At 46.5% G+C, this 18,050-nt stretch overlaps 1 protein-coding gene across 2 annotated transcripts in view; it reads right to left on the reverse strand.

Moving 5' to 3' along the window:
* The window catches only part of myripb (myosin VIIA and Rab interacting protein b), a 73,901-nt gene that overhangs the window by 8,331 nt on the left and 47,520 nt on the right, over positions 1–18,050 (reverse strand). For both annotated transcript variants that reach the window (XM_049009882.1, XM_049009883.1), the window contains 7 exons: positions 12,079–12,156; positions 11,007–11,104; positions 10,419–10,499; positions 8,249–8,398; positions 6,869–7,055; positions 5,434–6,071; positions 2,977–3,537 (listed from right to left, as the gene is read on the reverse strand). In XM_049009882.1, the coding sequence (XP_048865839.1) occupies positions 2,977–3,537; positions 5,434–6,071; positions 6,869–7,055; positions 8,249–8,398; positions 10,419–10,499; positions 11,007–11,104; positions 12,079–12,156 (1,793 nt within the window). The remainder of the gene's footprint in view (positions 1–2,976; positions 3,538–5,433; positions 6,072–6,868; positions 7,056–8,248; positions 8,399–10,418; positions 10,500–11,006; positions 11,105–12,078; positions 12,157–18,050) is intronic.

An 18,050-nucleotide genomic window follows, 5' to 3' on the forward strand; every position in this document is an offset into this window, starting at 1 on the left:
GGGTGAAGTGGAGATACAGACAAAGAGAGAAATGGTGAGGGTGGGGAAAGCAGAAAGATGTAGGGCTAGGAAGTCAGAGGACCAGAGACCAGGGTTACTACTGTTAACGAAGGCTATAAAAAAGGCTAAAATAGAGTAAGATGTGAAAATAAAATTGAATAAACTACAGCTAAATTAAAACTTTTTAATACTGATTCTGAGACTAACAGTTTCTGAAACTAATAAAACGACAAGTATTTTCCTTAACCGTTTTTAAACGCTGTCTAGCTATAGAAATGATTTGTTCCTTGACGGAAATCATTTGAGGAAACATAATCCAAATCATTGCCTTTAGATGACCGTTAATAAGACCTGGAATGTGTTTTCCCCATTTTGAGGATATTACTATGTAACATTTAAGTTCAAGTACACTTAGGACTGCCTAAAAAGGGGACACATAAAATAACTAATTTTGAGTCAATCCCTAAAAACAAAATTACTAAATCTTAGCCTGAAATTAAATTATATCAAAATTAAGTAGAAATGATTCATATTTGCACTGGGGGTGTGTGAAAAAAAGAAACGCATCTTGCGTGCCTTATGTATCAATGCACTGATCTGATCCAAACATTTTTGTCCACCTACATACTGTACTTAATTTGTGCTGGGGCTTGCAGGATTCTGATTTGTCCTCTTTCAGTGGGACGCAAATATCCATTTTACTGGGTGGTTAGGGAGAACTCATTTATATTCATAAGACAAGCACTACCTGATTGGCCACTGATTGCCTTGGACAGAGTTCACCAGCCAATCAGGTAGTTTCTCTCGTGAATATAAATTAACTTTCCCAAACCATCCTGCCAGTCTGCGTCCCGCCATCTCAAATGCTACACCCGATACAATGAAACGGAAAATTAATTTGAGTTAAATTTTGGAATAAATGCAAATAAAACCGTTTATGTTGCATGATTTTTTATTTTTTTTTTAAATCCAAAATCAGTACGTTCCGCTTATTTTACATTTGGTTTGTAAGGGAGAACTGCAGCACGCGAATGCAGAAAAACCCACTTTTTGGCCACTAAAATACACATGCCAGGTTGTAACAGCATCAAAGCCATCGGAACCCAAGCAGAGCAGAAATGAAGCAGAACACCTGATGGTAGAACAAGTGGAGACAGCGAGGAAAGGAGCAGCGCTTGTAGATGCTAATGAGAAGGAGCGCAAAAAGAAAAGTGCCACACAGATGAAAAGTTCGAAGTAACGTACAGGCATTGAAACAAAATATTGTTATGATTTTAAGTAATTAATAGTGTATTATCGTTATGTGTATGACATCATCGTGGTCTTTATGAGTTCCGGCACCTCCGAATTTCCAAATAAAGTTCTGCCTACAGGTACCAATAAACCGCTTATGCCAAAAGTGCTGGCACAGAACATTGCAATTTTGATTCGAACTCCAACCAATGACAGAAATATATCTTTAAAAAAACTGAAAAAAAAACTAATAAAATCACACAAATCACAGAATAGTTTAAATTAAATTGGGTTTCGCATTTAAAATAATATAAGAATAAAAACAGCCACCGACGCTGGAAAGAGAAGCATCACAGTTGTTAAAGAGCAGAAGAAGAAATAAAGGCATGCATCGGGGAAGCTGCCTCTAATGGCCGTCTGTCCTTGGAGGTCAGGTTAGGTGTGAGTTCTGTCTCCTGCACACTTTCAGTTACGTGATCTTCAGCAAGTTACGAAATGGAGTCTGAGAGTCTGAGAGAGCCAAACTTTCGCTGACATCAAATATGGTCCCAGATTCTTGGAAAGTCAGGAAATCGTTTTCAGCTGAAAGGGATCTTTTTTTTATCAGAGGTGGAGATTTCAGGTCCAGAGAGTACAAATCCAAACAAAGATTGTGTTTGAACCAATATATATAATATGAGTATAGTCACAGAGTACTCAATTAACTGGTTGGTTGAAACAGTTTTTTTTGTAACAAAGAGCTAAATCTGGCCCAAATAAGCTTATTATCATTTGTTTGTTTGTTTATAAATTTATTATTATTATTATTATTATTATTATTATTATTATTGTTGTTGTTGTTGGTGTTGAATTAATAAATTATTCAGAAGGGTGACTCTAAACATCCCTGTATTTGACTCAGAATTATCTGAAGGTAAAATCTGTTTCACATCTGAAAGTTCAATATTTACTTTTCAGATCAGACAAATGGAAGCAGCACTAAAGCTCTTTTCTTATCTTTCTCCTCTCTCTGCATATTATGAAAACCCTAAAAGCTCCTTCTGTATTCTGAGGAGAAAATCAAGGGCAGATCCATGGTGCTTTAACCTCCTTGGGAGGGCAAAGGGGCAATTTGGCCCTGCAGAAGTTTCTGGAAAAGCGGAATGGCATTGATATTCACTCAGGGACTCCGTATCCTGAAGCATAAAAATGACAGGAGCAGAAACTGGCCCTTTAAGCATCAACGTTCCCCGTTAATGCTGACTCCTATCCAATCAACTCACCCTTAATTATTCACAAGACCATAAGGAATGATGAAACACAAAGATTTACATTAGTTATCACCACTTTGTTAGTGGTCTGTGTCCTCCTGATTTAAAATCAAACTCAGGGCACACTTTACAGAGACAGACATGAGAAAGCTCATTAGTTATTACAGAATCATTATAGAACTATTATAGCATTACACACATATTACTATTTAGTGTTGCCAAAAGGCATGACTTAAAACTCAGAAGCGTAGTATAAAACATTATAAAACATAACAGAAATATAAAATATTTCTAAATATAAATGTCAACACTTAAAACATAAAATATGCATCAAGCTACATAATTAGCACAGTGAATAGATTAGATACTTTCCAAAATAGAGTCTTAAATTACGCATATTTCTTATAAATATAAAAAAAGGAAGTCATGTTGTTAGAATAATCATGTTATGACTGATCAAGTTACAGGGGAAAGGAAAGTGTAGTAAACCTACTTTGAGGTTATCTTCAGCTGATGGTTGGTCCTCCGAACAGAGGGGGGCGCTCTCTTCTATGGTTTTAGTGTTTACAAGCTCTCCAGGTTCCTTCCCTGCCTTGTTGGCCCTTTCCACTGGCCTTTTTTTCTCACTTGCTCCTTTCTCCCTTGAAGCTGAAATTGCCTCCTCTTTCCATCTTTCATCCACTTTCACAGCCACTCTCTCCTGTAACCTGTCCTCTTTCCTCTCCTCTACTTTCTCAGACTTCTCCTTGTGGTCCTGTCCCCCTTCATCACTTTTCTGTGACCTCCCCCTCGCTCTCGCATCCCGATCCAGCAGGTCCTCCTCAGACGAGCTTGACTTCTTGTCTTCCCCACAGCTGACTGGAACACATGGCTTGCTCTTCCACTTCGTCTCTAGAGGCGTGCTGGGGGAGCTGGAAGTGATGTCGTGGCTTAGAGAGCTAGGGATTGTTGCCATAGCGTCTGAGGTCACAGTGGTTGGTTGGCTGGCTGCAGTTGGACCATCCTGCCCAGTGCTCCGTCTGCACAGGATGCTGGGTAGGAAACCACTGCAGTCCTGTAAGAAGACAGAAGGACGCCTATCAGCCAAGGGAGCCTTCACAAGCTCAAGAGATGCCTACATCTCCTCCCACACTGCATTGAGGTATTGGAATGGCATTTGTCCCAGATAGAAAGACCAACCCTTACTGGTCACCAACTCAATTACCAGTAGCACCTGGTTTTAACTAGAACCCACACATAAACCAGGCCTGATTTGTCAAGTATTTTTACAAACCTTGTAAAGACAAAAACACCCAGTATAACTGGAATCTAACCAGTAAGTACCTGGGCATTCACTGGAAGCTCAGGCCTAGCTGTACTTATGGCCTGCCAGATACTTGACATGGATAATTTGTTTAAAATGTACCATTTGGCTCATCTGTATGTCACTCTGCACAAAAGTGTCTGTTAATTGTGTAAAATGTGAAATGTAATGTAAGTAAAGAATTTAGCTAGGTAGGTGATTAATTGTATTTACATTTACTGGATCGATATTCCTACTCTCTGGAAGTATCTGATTTTGGAGGGCAGCCTCCTTCATAGCAATCCTTCGCACAACAGCACACTTTCTCTTCCTGATCACCTCACACAAATATCTGGCCTGGACCCTTTAATGGAAGGGGGTGTTACTCTTAAGGCGGATTCATATTTCTGTTATCCAGTTCATAGATAATGGCTTATATTTAGGTTTGGCTTCACTGCCCCCTAGTGATGACATTAAGTCATTCCTTTAAGTCATATTTTACCCTCAAATGATGTCCAAGTAAATGTTAGCCAAATAAATGTTACTTTAAAAAGACAATGTAGAACATACAGTCCTAAACAAAATCTTAAGACCGGAGGAAAAATTACAAGCACTCGCATTTTGTGCTGGTGGTTCATAACCAGGTTGTAAGTAGAGCTTCAAAATGGAAAAAGAAGAAACAGGAGCGAGAGACAAAAACGAGAGACTGAGCAGTTTCCTGAAAACTGCATTTAAACTCAAACAGGCTGTTCGTCAGCTGATCAATAGTTTAAGACCATAGCCCAAAAAACAAAAACACGGCCTTGCAGATGCCGTCTTATGGTTATTGGGCTGCAGGTAGCATCAGTAAGGGCTTTGGGTGGAAGGTCAGCCTGTGTCTTCACGGACAGCCCTCGGGTCCCCCGGCTCAGCGCAGGTGACATTTTTAGAGGTCTACCACTTGGCTTTTTGGTCCCATAACCCTCAGGATCTTTTAAGAAGTTTAAAATGACTGTCTTACTGCGTCCAGCCTCGGCAGCGATGGCACAATGCGAGAGGCCTTGCTTGTGCAGGTCAATAATCCTACTTCACGGAAGACCTTCCTGCCGTCGCCATCATCGGTCATGACAGTGTGAATTCCTGACAGGAAATTACATTAAAGCCAGATTTTTGCGCAGATTCTGCCTTTTAAAGGCTATGGTCTTAAACTACTGATCAGCTGATGAACAGCCTGTTTGAGTTTAAATGCAGCTTTCAATAAACTGCTCAGTCTCTCGTTTTTGTCTCTCACTCCTGTTTCTTTTTCCATTTTGAAGCTCTACTTACAACCTGGTTATGAACCACCAGCACAAAATGCGAATGCTTGTAATTTTTCCTCTGGTCTTAAGATTTTGTTTAGGACTGTATATACATGCATACATATATATATATATATATATATATATATATATATATATATATATATATATATATATATATATATATATATATATATATATATATATATATATATACACACACAGTGTATACACAGATGAATTACATATATAATGCAGTGGGGGTGTCTGTATTCATGTCTATAGGATTGTCTGTGGGGGTGTCAGTAATCATATCCACAGAACTACCTGTGGTGGTTTTTGTAATCACATAGTGAGAACCGTCTGTGGGGGTTTTCAGATCCCAGCTCACCGAGGCAGTGGAGGAGTACTGTGCTGGCGGGTTCCGGAAGGTCGGCTCGATCGCTTCCCTCCTGCTCCTCTTGCGCCTACGTGCTTTCCTGACTGGGTCTCCCTGCCTATCCTCCGCCTCACTGCTGTCCGCGGGGCCCGGTGCACCTGCTGCCCGGGGGTTCAGGTTAACATCCAGGGCCTCCTGCTGTGGGTGGTGCTGGGAATCAGGGGGCTTCTTCTTCAGGTTCCCCAGCAGGGAAGTGCGGTGCCGGGATGGAGCTTCGTGGCCAGGAGGGGTGGAGGAGGTCTCGGAGTCTGAGTTCAGGGTCTCCGTGTTGGTGTAGCGGCCAGATGACGGGGAGGTGACAGGTGGACGCCGTGAGTAGGTCCACTCAGGGTCGTGCTGCGAATCTGTATAGTATGTCTCATCAGACAACCTGCGGCGGAACTCCTGCAGGGCGGCGACCCAATCCGCCTGGTCGTTGCCGGTCTCGCTCTCAGAGCCCATGTCGTCGTAGGCTGAGGCTACGCCGGACTCCTTCTCAAGAGCACTGAACACCAGGCTCTTGCGTTTGGTCAGTAAGCTAGGCCGACCCAGCTGGGAGTTCTGCAGGGCGATCCAGTTCCCATCCGGGCTCTGCAGCATGGAGGACGGGCCTGAACACACAACATACAGGAGATGTTGATGGGTGTCATTCCATATGACAAAGAGAGAGGCACTTTTCACTTTAAGATGACAGCGTCCTCTGGAAAATGCTCGTACGAGGCAGGGAACAATCCAGGATGGGGGGCCAGCCCATCGCAGGGCACGCTCACACACCATTCACTCACACATGCACACCTACGGGCAATTTAGCAAGTCCAATTAGCCTCAGCATGTTTTTGGACTGTGGGGGGAAACCGGAGTACCCGGAGGAAACCCCATGACGACATGGGGAGAACATGCAAACTCCACACACATGTAACCCAGGCGGAGACTCGAACCCGGGTCCCAGAGGTGTGAGGCAACAGTGCTAACCACTGCACCACCATGCCACCCCGTAAAGATTCCAGATATATAAATTAAAATATAAAAATGAAGAACAAAGCTGCACCATATTTAACAAAAATACTAAACTTAGTGTACCACCGCCTCGTGCCCATAGCTTCCGGGATAGGCTCCGGACCCCCCACGACCCAGAAGGATAAGCAGTTTGTAAAATGGATGGATGGATGGATAGCGTACCACGCTGAAGCTGTTCAGCAGGGGCCTGAACAGGGATGGGGCCACAAGGGCACTGGCTCCAGCTGGAAGCTGATGGGGCCTTGGAGTGGCCCCTCCCCTGTTACTCACAGATTCAAAACATATCATTGGCTAATGATAAGGACAGTCCCCTCTATATGAAAGCCCCCCCCCCCCCGAATACTCCCCCCCCCCCATGTTCCTGTTCAACCTTCAGGCACGGAGCTCTTACTGGAGTTGTCCAGACGGTCAACGCTCTTCCAGGCAGTCATGGGGGAGGCGCGGGAGTCTCGCCTCAGGGAGCTGTACTGGGTGACCCCCGTGCGAGCGTCTCCTGAGGGGGGGCTGGTCAGCTGCATGTGGCCTGTCGGCTTAGCGTGGAGCTCGTCGCTGATCAGGGAGCACACGGATTTGGACCTCTGAGGCCATGGACACGTGCACAGGAAAGGGAACAGCCATGTAAAACACAGCCTGTCATCTTGATTGACAATATTAATAGCAATAGGTATAATAATAATAAATATTATTATTATGAGTATTTCAGAGCTTAGACACTTCTGAACGTGTCTCAGTTTCACTCTGCAGGATGTCATATGCATGCAACCCTCACTAACCTGTTAACCAGCTAACCAGTGAGATGCTGATGTCACACTCATACAGTACGTGACGCCCATTGCAAATCCCAGCACAATGTCCAAGTCCAAGCTTCACTAAATACTAAATTACTGTTTAATTATTCAACAGGTTTTCTTAAAAAAATTATTACATTTGATCTTTTTCCGCAGGACATGGTCAGTTTAAGGCTCGAAGGTAGAACACAAGGTACGTTTAGGGATTCGAGCCGACAACCCTCAGAAAATGTCTGGAGTCGTCAGCTGCCATTAGGTCAGATAGGTGGCCATGTCCACCTGCAAAGAGGACAGCTGGCTGATTAACGCTTGGGGCCTCCTGGACCTGCCCTACAGGAGAACCACACCGGGTCAGGTGATGCTCTCTACCCAGCAGGCTATGACTGCTTGTATGCTCCGTCATTCCATCCAGCTGGAATTTATCCATTTACCTTTCCTGTCACTGTACTTAGACGGGGCCAGACGGGGATAAACAGACAGATTAGAACACCTCAGAAACAATGGACATAAAGTATCTACGTTATAAATTAAGTACAAAAAAATCTCATTATAGGCAACTTCCTGTCCATGGACGACATTAAATAAACCAAAACTCTGTCTAAGAAAAGCACACGTGACATAGGAGTTATAAACCCATGCTTGAAAGGTGTTATTGGCTGTATAAAATACAGCCTTGGGTGAATATATTGAATTCTCCCTACCGCCGTGCAGTATTGTTCACTGTTGTTCACTTAGTCCACCAGAAGAGGGCAGCACATAGCAGCATACTGAGCACACTCAGGCTCCTAAATACAATCACACAGCCCCACATCAGGCAAAGCAATGGCCAGCAGCCTTTTGTGGCAGCCGGTTTCTCCATTGGGAATCCGCATGACTTCGATGCTTTGAGTGGAATCCACTCGTGCACGTTTTGGGTGTGATGGGGCTGGTGAAAATGCGATCCGGTGCCCGCCTCCCCTTCCGCCATGCACCCTGACTCTCACCCAGAGAGAACAGGAGGTCTTCTGGCTAGCCTGGGGGGCAGGGGGGCTTTGCTGGCAGGGGGGAGGAGATGGGGGCCCGCCGCCCGTAGCCAGAGGCCAAAGTGGCCCCTGCTCCACCTGCATCCCCGATTGCTTCCTCCGCCGGATGATCTGCCGCACAGAGAGAGGCCACCACACAAAATATCCCATAATGCATCATGGCACTTGGACCCGGGCCTGGCAGCATAGAGTGGCGTGGCATGCATGGACACAAAAAGACCAGCAGGGGGCGTGATGGCTGATGCACTGTTGCACACTCAGGTGCCTATTAAAACGTGCAGTAACGCACACGTATAAAACAGAAGGACAGTACTGGCCTGCTAAATGGACACCTGCATGGCTCGCTGCATGCAGAGGATCACAGCAGACATGCAGTGATATTGCTCTACAAGTGAATGATGTGAATGTATGCTGAAACAGCTCTACAGATTTAACACAGTTTCAAGTGTTATTGTCACATGTTCAGTAGAATTCCACAGTTTGTAGGAGAGGGGACAGGTGCTTGGGGGGGGACAATAGGACAGACAGACAGTAAGAGACAGTACAGTAGAGTATAAGGGTAAGTGAACAGTAGTCCTAATTACATCGAGAACACTGAGGATGATTTGAGTCATGTTTGTTTTTTCAAACAAGTTTATGTCTGATATATATTATACAACATATTTCTGCGATAGTAACATATCCATAATTACATTCCAGAGAGCAGTACACAGTATGGGGTACACAATGGACAGGGTAGCAGGACACAGAATGGGGTACACAATGGACAGGGTGGCAGGACACAGAATGGGGTACACAATGGACAGGGTAGCAGTACACAGAATGGGGTACACAATGGACAGGGTAGCAGGACACAGAATGGGGTACACAATGGACAGGGTAGCAGTACACAGAATGGGGTACACAATGGTCAGGGTAGCAGTACACAGTATGGGGTACACAATGGACAGGGTGGCAGGACACAGTATGGGGTACACAATGGTCAGGGTAGCAGGACACAGTATGGGGTACACAATGGTCAGGGTAGCAGGACACAGAATGGGGTACACAATGGACAGGGTGGCAGGACACAGAATGGGGTACACAATGGACAGGGTGGCAGGACACAGAATGGGGTACACAATGGACATTGTAGCAGGACACAGAATGGGGTACACAATGGACAGGGTAGCAGGACACAGTATGGGGTACACAATGGACAGGGTAGCAGTACACAGTATGGGGTACACAATGGACAGGGTAGCAGTACACAGTATGGGGTACACAATGGTCAGGGTAGCAGGACACAGTATGGGGTACACAATGGACAGGGTAGCAGGACACAGTATGGGGTACACAATGGACAGGGTAGCAGTACACAGTATGGGGTACACAATGGACAGGGTAGCAGTACACAGTATGAGGTACACAATGGACAGGGTGGCAGGACACAGTATGGGGTACACAATGGACAGGGTAGCAGGACACAGAATGGGGTACACAATGGACAGGGTAGCAGTACACAGTATGGGGTACACAATGGACAGGGTAGCAGTACACAGTATGAGGTACACAATGGACAGGGTAGCAGTACACAGAATGGGGTACACAATGGTCAGGGTAGCAGTACACAGTATGGGGTACACAATGGACAGGGTGGCAGTACACAGTATGGGGTACACAATGGACAGGGTGGCAGTACACAGTATGGGGTACACAATGGACAGGGTAGCAGGACACAGAATGGGGTACACAATGGACAGGGTAGCAGTACACAGAATGGGGTACACAATGGACAGGGTAGCAGGACACAGAATGGGGTACACAATGGACAGGGTAGCAGTACACAGTATGAGGTACACAATGGACAGGGTAGCAGGACACAGAATGGGGTACACAATGGACAGGGTAGCAGTACACAGAATGGGGTACACAATGGACAGGGTAGCAGTACACAGAATGGGGTACACAATGGACAGGGTAGCAGGACACAGTATGGGGTACACAATGGACAGGGTAGCAGTACACAGAATGGGGTACACAATGGACAGGGTAGCAGTACACAGAATGGGGTACACAATGGATAGGGTAGTTTGGGAAACGTAATACTCAGGTATGAAAGGTTAGGCTGAGGGCTGAGCGAGCTACTTACTTTTTGCACGATTGTAGTAGCGAGTTCCTCGATTAGCTCTTCCTTGTTGTCGCGGAGGTAGCAGGCCTCATTTTGCTTTTCCTAGGAAAGGAGGGCAAAATATTGTCAAAATGTGCCATTTTTGGGCATGATGATGGAGGTCATCGTGTGGGGGTGAGGGGTGGAAATGCGGGAAATTACTTTAAGTCTCACTTCCTTATGGTTTAATTTCCTGTCTCACTTGCTGGCTAACAGCTTTGCAGTGACATAAAACACCAGACATTTCCGTGTGGTATTCCTCTGGGAGCCAGTGACTACCGCCGCAAATAACAGAAAAAAATGACAAAAATAGAACTGAATGAGTCAGTCAAACATGATGACACGTTAAAAAAGATGTCTGTGCCAAAGATATGTGCAGATGTGCTAAACACTGCTTGTGAATGGACGTTTGTTATGAAATCAATAAATTTACACCAGTTTTACAGAATTAAGCAAGCGTCCCAAGACTTTCTGTGAGTACGGCATAATGAGGAGGTTTTGTGGGACGCTGACGGGACAGGAGCCCTATGTGCACAGTAAGGACGGGGGGGGGTGGCGAGATATGCCTACCAGGCTGTCGCTGTACTCCTCTGCCTTCACGATGGCCTCCTCCACGGCCTCCTCGGCGACCCGCAGGGCCACGCCCAGTGTCTCTGCCATGCTGTGGTCTGGGGGGGAGGGGAGACAAAGAGAGGGAGGGAAGGGGGGATGGAGAGGGAAGGGGGAGAAAGAAGGGGAGAGATGGAGGGGGGGGAATTGAGAGCACGTCACAAAAGCTGTCACACACCATCGGAAGATCAGGGACTAGGATCCCCGGGATGGTAATACACATGCAGCAGGGTTAGCAAATATATGCAAGTGATTCATTTGTAATGAACTTAATGGAGTAATTAACACCGCAAACTGTAAACGGAAGCATGACGTCCACATAATCAGAGAGACACGCCTATATGGGACTGACAGAAAGTGAGGTGAATCGTGGGCCAATTAGGTGGCACATATGATAATGAGCTGCCATATCCAGGCAGACCATGGAAGCTCAGGGTGTTCTGAAGAGCTGGGGTCTGAACCTCCTGTTACCTCTGAACCTCTGTGTCTTGCCCAGATTTAGGGAGATCATACATTCACAAATTTATTGTATATCCCCTGCAGCCTAAACTCTTTCAGGAACCCCCAAACCAAGTCTACATGAGGTAGAGGTGTCTGAATGCTTAGCTACTGTAGTGGCAAAAACTCCTTGCTTGATTACCAGGGGGTTGTTCTAAGAAGTAGAACTTTCAAGCTACCTGGGTTAACTTAAGATAAAAGTCATGGTTATCCAGTAGGAATGCTCCTTACCTAAACTCCTATTGGACAATCAAGACTTCTAATTTAACTTAATCTAGCTAACGGAGGAATACTGCTTTGGGGAATACCCACCCAGGTCTCTTTTGTAATTTTACCTTTGACCACTTGGGGGAGCTGGATTTCAGTGCGTGCCTCCTCAGGCGAGGGGGACACGAGAGGTAACGGTGCAGTTTTACAGGGTAGAGGATGCTACAGCCAAAGGTCGGGGGAATGAGAAAACTCTTGACAGATTCCAGTCAGACAGACACAGTCTGCAGAGAAAAGGAGGTCAGTAGGAGCCCAGGGCGTCACCCACCTCTGCTGTGCCGACAGGAAGTGGAGTCGCTGGCACAGGTGCTGGCATCGTCGAAGCTGCTGGCACGGATACTGCCGTCTGTGCGGGAAACACACCGGACATGAACGGGGGAAATGCCTGCCTTCTAGCTGGGAACAGACTTAGGTAAATCAGAACTTCGGGTTTGGGGCGCATGAAAGGCATACTAAAGAAGGACAAACATTAAAATCCATCCATCCATCCATCCATCCATCCATCCATCTATCATCAAAACACTGATAGGACAGTCTACCCACAAAGCAAAAGACACATGAGGGCACCCAGTACAGGATACCAGTTCCAGCACATTATAAAGATAAATGTAAGTACAATGAGCATGCTTATTGGGTCCTTATTCCAGAAGTCCCACACTTTTTCAGCTTGCGAGCTACTTATAAATGACCAAGTCAAAATGATCTACCTACTATAAAAATGCAAAACATATATTTCTGTATAAAAATATTGAGTATTCGTTATTATTATTATTATTATTATTAATATCATATTGGAATAAATAAAGCATTTTTGAATTAGACTGGGATTTTAGTTCCTTCACCTTTATCTCTCTCAGCTCGCTTTTCGGAGGGAAGTAAATGTCGTAGTTTTTATGAATAGTCCGAAAATGCCGCCCCACGTTTCCCTTCTTCGGAATAGCAATGGCGGACTGACAGATGAGGCAAACGCACTTCGAATATGACATTGCGAAAAAAAAGTCCTCCTTCCATTCCGTATGGAAGTGATACACTACAGAAGGGAGTCGTACAGCTGTTGAATCCTCTCCTGTGGCAAGTCGGCCCACAGCTGTTGTAACTGGCCCTCAAGATCCTGCAGACTGGCATTGGGTCTGAGTTGACGTCCAAGCTGATCTCACACATGTTCAATTGGGGAAGAATCAGGGGACCAGGCTGGCCACGGGAGGACCTTAACATGACGCAGGCATTCGGTAGACACACATACCACGTGTGGATGAGGGTTGTCTTGTTGAAAGACTGTACCAGGGCACAGCAGGGGTAAGACAGGTGGATGCAGGATGTCACTGAAGTAGTGCTGTGCTGTCAGGATCCCCTGAATCACTACCAGAGATGACATGAAGTCATACCCTATGGCTCCCGACATCATGATGTCATACCCTATGTCTCCCACACCATGATGTCATATCTACCCTATGGCTCCCACACCATGATGTCATACCCTATGTCTCCCACATCATGATGTCATACCCTATGTCTCCCACATCATGATGTCATACCCTATGTCTCCCACACCATGATGTCATACCCTATGGCTCCCACACCATGATGTCATACCCTATGTCTCCCATACCATGATGTCAGGAGTAACGCTGGTGTGTCTCTCCTCAGCATTGGCAGCATTGGTCCTCTCCCCTCGGCGCCGCCATATGAGCACATGATGACCATCCGTGGTAGTGCAGAACCGAGACTCATCACTGGACATGGTACAATGCCACTGGTCTTCAGTCCCTGCCTCCGGTTACGGCACCACTCCAAATGTAGCCAGTCTCTGCGCTGGTGTTAACGGCAGCCCACACATGGGATGGTGAACCCATAGTCCGGCTGATGCCAGTTGTGGAGACAAGGTGCGAGATGCCATGGGGTTCTGTAATGCTTGGCACACAATACTATGATCCTCCTTTGGTGACTGGAACCTTCACAATGTGTGTGGGTGCCCTCATGTGCCCACTGGTTCCAACATCGGCTGACTGACATCTGCATGTCCCACATGCTGAGCAATTGCATGATACGACTATCCGGCCTCATGCAAACCCACAATGCGACCCCTATCAAACTCCATCAAGTGCTGGTAATGCTGTCTAATGCACCTACAAGGCATCTTCTGTGTCTGGTGACCAGAGGTGCCAGCTCCTCGCAAATCAAATCATTTGCATACCTATCGCTAATCTGCACGTGTGCCAAATTACATCCAAATCGGACCATCACTTCTACATGCTTAACTTTTTTGTCACTGAGTGTATATTGTACATGTATTATCATCTGCTGCAACATCGACACGACACTCTTAGAAATCATGTTTGCATGGGATCAAAGTACGTGACAGTGCAGTGCTTATGAGCCTTAAAAGGCCGGTGAACTTTACAGAGGTTCAGTCATGAAGCTTGCTTAAAAAATGAAAAAGAATTTGAAGAAATAAAAGCTTGCTCTACACACAGACACCTGGGGATTGTAGCAAATCAAAAGGATGTACATTCAGAGGCCACTTCTGGGGATTAAATCCAGGCTTTAGGTGAAGACGCACCTTCAGTAAACCTAATGAACATGCGATATTTTACTTGTAATGCATAACTTTTCCACCAGAGGGCCTGAATGACACGTGTTGTCCTTACTGTATAGCCTGTCTCCATGACGCCCAGCAGACCTCCTGCATCCCAACCACACGTTCACCTTTCGCCACTCAGAGTAGGAGAGCAGATCCCCGTCCAATGTCACCATGGTAACGGCACGCACCACTCCACAGGGGTCCTCAGACCATACCATGAGGCAAATACCTGGTGCTGCGGGGCTAAGGGCGGGGGACAGGCTGCCTGCCTGGGCTGTGGTCTCGACTGCCCGGCAACAGGACACCTCGGGGACACCTCTGCAACGGCTAGCTCTGATTGCCCCGAGAAGTCTCAGAATCAAATGCACACAGGGGAGGGAACAGGGACCGCTAAAGGCCAGCTCCCCAGCACACATGGTCATGTGACACACACTCAGACGCTGTCACGGGCTGACAAGGAATGTCTCATGTCGCCTGAGGGCACACAGTTATGAATAAATAAACAAAAATAAGCAGAAATAATGTCAAGGTTAACTGCCAAATGTGTGACTCAGGGTGGATAAGATAAGGCCAGCTGGGTCCAAAGCTCCCACACGCACTGAGAGCAGCAGAAGCAGCAGGTGGCGCCACTGAACCATTTATTACCATCAGTCATAGCATTTAACAAATGCTGGTTTAATACATTTAACGATATGGGACCATAACTTCAGGCTGGCCGGTTCCCTGCACTGTAATGAAGCGGTGCTTCATGCCTCCAGGTTTGGGGGTTCGAATCTGAGTTCTGCAAGTGGGGAGCTTGTAACTTTTCCTCATTTACGCACCAGCCTCCCCCCCTCCCCCCCCCCACAGTCCAAAACAGACATTTAGGCTGAGCTGGTATCTCCAAATTTACTAGTTGGTGTGACTGCTGTGCTGGATGACCAGTAACAAACCAGTAACAAGTCTGACAAATAAGCATCAGTACCCGGTAAGCTTATTCTGTTCCTGTGAGGAAAAACGCAGACTGCAGAGTGGTTTAGTGATTTAGGAAGCGTATGTGTGACTAAATAATGTCCTGAAGTCAATAACCTCGTTTTTAAATTAGCATTTTACCATTACATGACCAGCAGGTGGTGCTTGGCTTCAGCTAAAATTTTCTCCCAGAAGGCTGTCTCCTGCTGCCTCTCTCGCTAGAGCAGTGTCTCACAAATTGGTCCTCGGGGACCCCCAGACACTTTAGTTTTTCCTCCAGGGAGTTGGGAGGGAGCAAAAATGTGGACCATCTGGGGGTCCCTGTGGTCCTGATTTAAAAAAGAGGCATATAGGGTCCTGAGCAGGGCCGGAGACGACCGTCTGCCTGCCCGTCTGGGAATTCACTAACATGTCTGCTGGACGTGGTCATGTGACTGCCTCCCTTTTTACTGAACATGTCATATAGCTGGGGTTACACGCTTTCATGAATTTAACAAGCTTTTCCTCTAAATTATTCTAACATCCTCTTGCTCCCCTCCCCCCATCTATGTCTGCGCACCCCCTTATGAAGCGTGGGCCAAAGAGGAAGTGCCCGCCCACCTAATGCTTGCCATAACACGAGTGACAGGGTGAACAAATCTACAGACAGTTACTGTCCTCCCCAACAATCTTTCTTAAATAAATCTCACCAAAGTATCTTTGTGCCACCAGGGAGCGATAATGATTCAGGACTGTAGAGCAGTCTCAGGTGACGATCCTTTGACCCCTGCTGCCACCCCCCCCCACACCCACACCCCTCAGTTAAGCCTGGTCTGGGCTGGGGGGATGGTGCTGAATGACTGCGTAAATCAAAGCGCTCGGCGTGTTACGAGCTGCCTAATCTCATTTCCGGCCCTCGGCCAAGGAGAGACGTGCCACGGTAGCAGATGAGGGATGCGGGGGCTGTCTGAGGCAGGCGGGGGGCCTGCGAAGACTCACAGCTCGGCTCGACGGACACAGACGCGCCTGTCACTAATGAACGCACTGTCCTGCGTAGCAACAGGTGCGCCAAGAAAACATGAAAGGAATATGCTAATGGCATCTTTGATGAGTACCAGCATCCCAATCTATGGTGTACCACTGCCATGTGCCCTGTGCTTCCTGGGATAGGCCCCACTCTGCTCCTGTGCTAGATGAGCAACTATGGATGGATGGATGGATGGATGAAGTGTTCTAAGGCAGAGAATAAGCCCTGATTATAGGACTGTTTGTTTCTGAAGAGCATGAGAAATTATAGGTACTAAAGGGTAAAAACAGGATATAAATAAGTTAAGCACCCTAAGTTGCTGAGATATGCACATGAAAAACAAATTGTAGCATTAAATAACAGATACGGTACAATAGCGGCTTAAATAAGGACAACAACAGCAGCACAGCTAATCTGAGAAGACAGCCTGGCTCTCGCAGACTCTGGAGTCCCATGCTGCAGATGATCCTCCTCGGTTTCCTGTCAGTCTGCGTGTCAGTCTTGGGCCACAGTAAAGAGAATACGAGAGGGTCCCGTCTACGCTGTGGACGATCAGCGTTTGAGTGAGCAGGCGCAGGCGCAGAGACTGCGACAGCTGCAGGGATTTAAGAGGCTCCGACAGCAGTTTCCAGAAGCCAGGAAGCAGAAATGTTTATTTATTTATTTATATTTTTTAACAAAACGAGCGATTCGGAGTCATCCATTAGGCTTAGTGGGGGAGTGGCCTAATTCTGCCGGCGCTCCTTTAAGAGGGATTATGGGTATTATTGCCCTATGGGATTTCATGGATTTGTGTGTGCAAGCCTGTCTGCATAACGATGCCTGCTTCCGGCGAAGCTACAGCCTCCAAAGTCCCTGGTATCTGTACTGGACTGGATGCCAGAAGGTGTTGGGGTTGAATGCCTGGAGGGGAACGGTATGGTTGTGCCCTTGAAAATATTTGGTCTGAAAAGCCTGTTAGAAGGAAGAAACATACAGCAATCAGCCATAACATTAATGTCACCTGCCTAATATTGTACAGGTGCTCCTCGTGCCACCAAGACGAGGCATGGACTCCACAAGACTTTGGAGAGTGTCTGTGGGAATCTTTGCCCGTTCTTTCAGAAGTGCACTTGTGTGGTCAGGCACTGATGTTGGATGTGAAGGCCTGGCTCACAATCTCAGTTCTAGTTCATCCCAAAGGTGTTTGATGGGATTGAGGTCAGGGCTCTGTGTGGGCCAGTCAAGTTCCACCCGACCCTACTCATCCAACCAATGTCTTTATGGTCCTAGATTGTGCACTGGTTTTGCAGTCATGCTGGAACAGAAAAGGGCCTTCCCCAAAGTGTTCCCACAAAGTTGGAACCATACAGTTGTCCAAAATGAATCATTAAGAGTTCCCTTCGCTGGAACTAAGGTCCCTAGCCCAACCCCTGAAAAACAACCCCACACCTTTGTCCCCCCTCCACCAGAATTTGCAGCTGGCACAGTGCAGTCAGGCAGGTAACGTTCTCCTGGCATCCGCTAAAACTAGACTCGTCCATTTGTCTGGTCTGACACTTCATATCTGTTGTTCCTATACGCTTCCACTTTACAATAATACCACTTACAGTTGACCGTGGTACATGTAGTAGGGAAGACATTTCATGAACTTATTGTAAAGGTGGCATCCTATGACAGCACCACACTTGAATTTACTGAGCTCTTCAGAACAACCGATTCC

The sequence above is a fragment of the Brienomyrus brachyistius genome, chromosome 4 (assembly GCF_023856365.1).
Source record: "Brienomyrus brachyistius isolate T26 chromosome 4, BBRACH_0.4, whole genome shotgun sequence".
NCBI classification, from domain to species: domain Eukaryota; kingdom Metazoa; phylum Chordata; class Actinopteri; order Osteoglossiformes; family Mormyridae; genus Brienomyrus; species Brienomyrus brachyistius.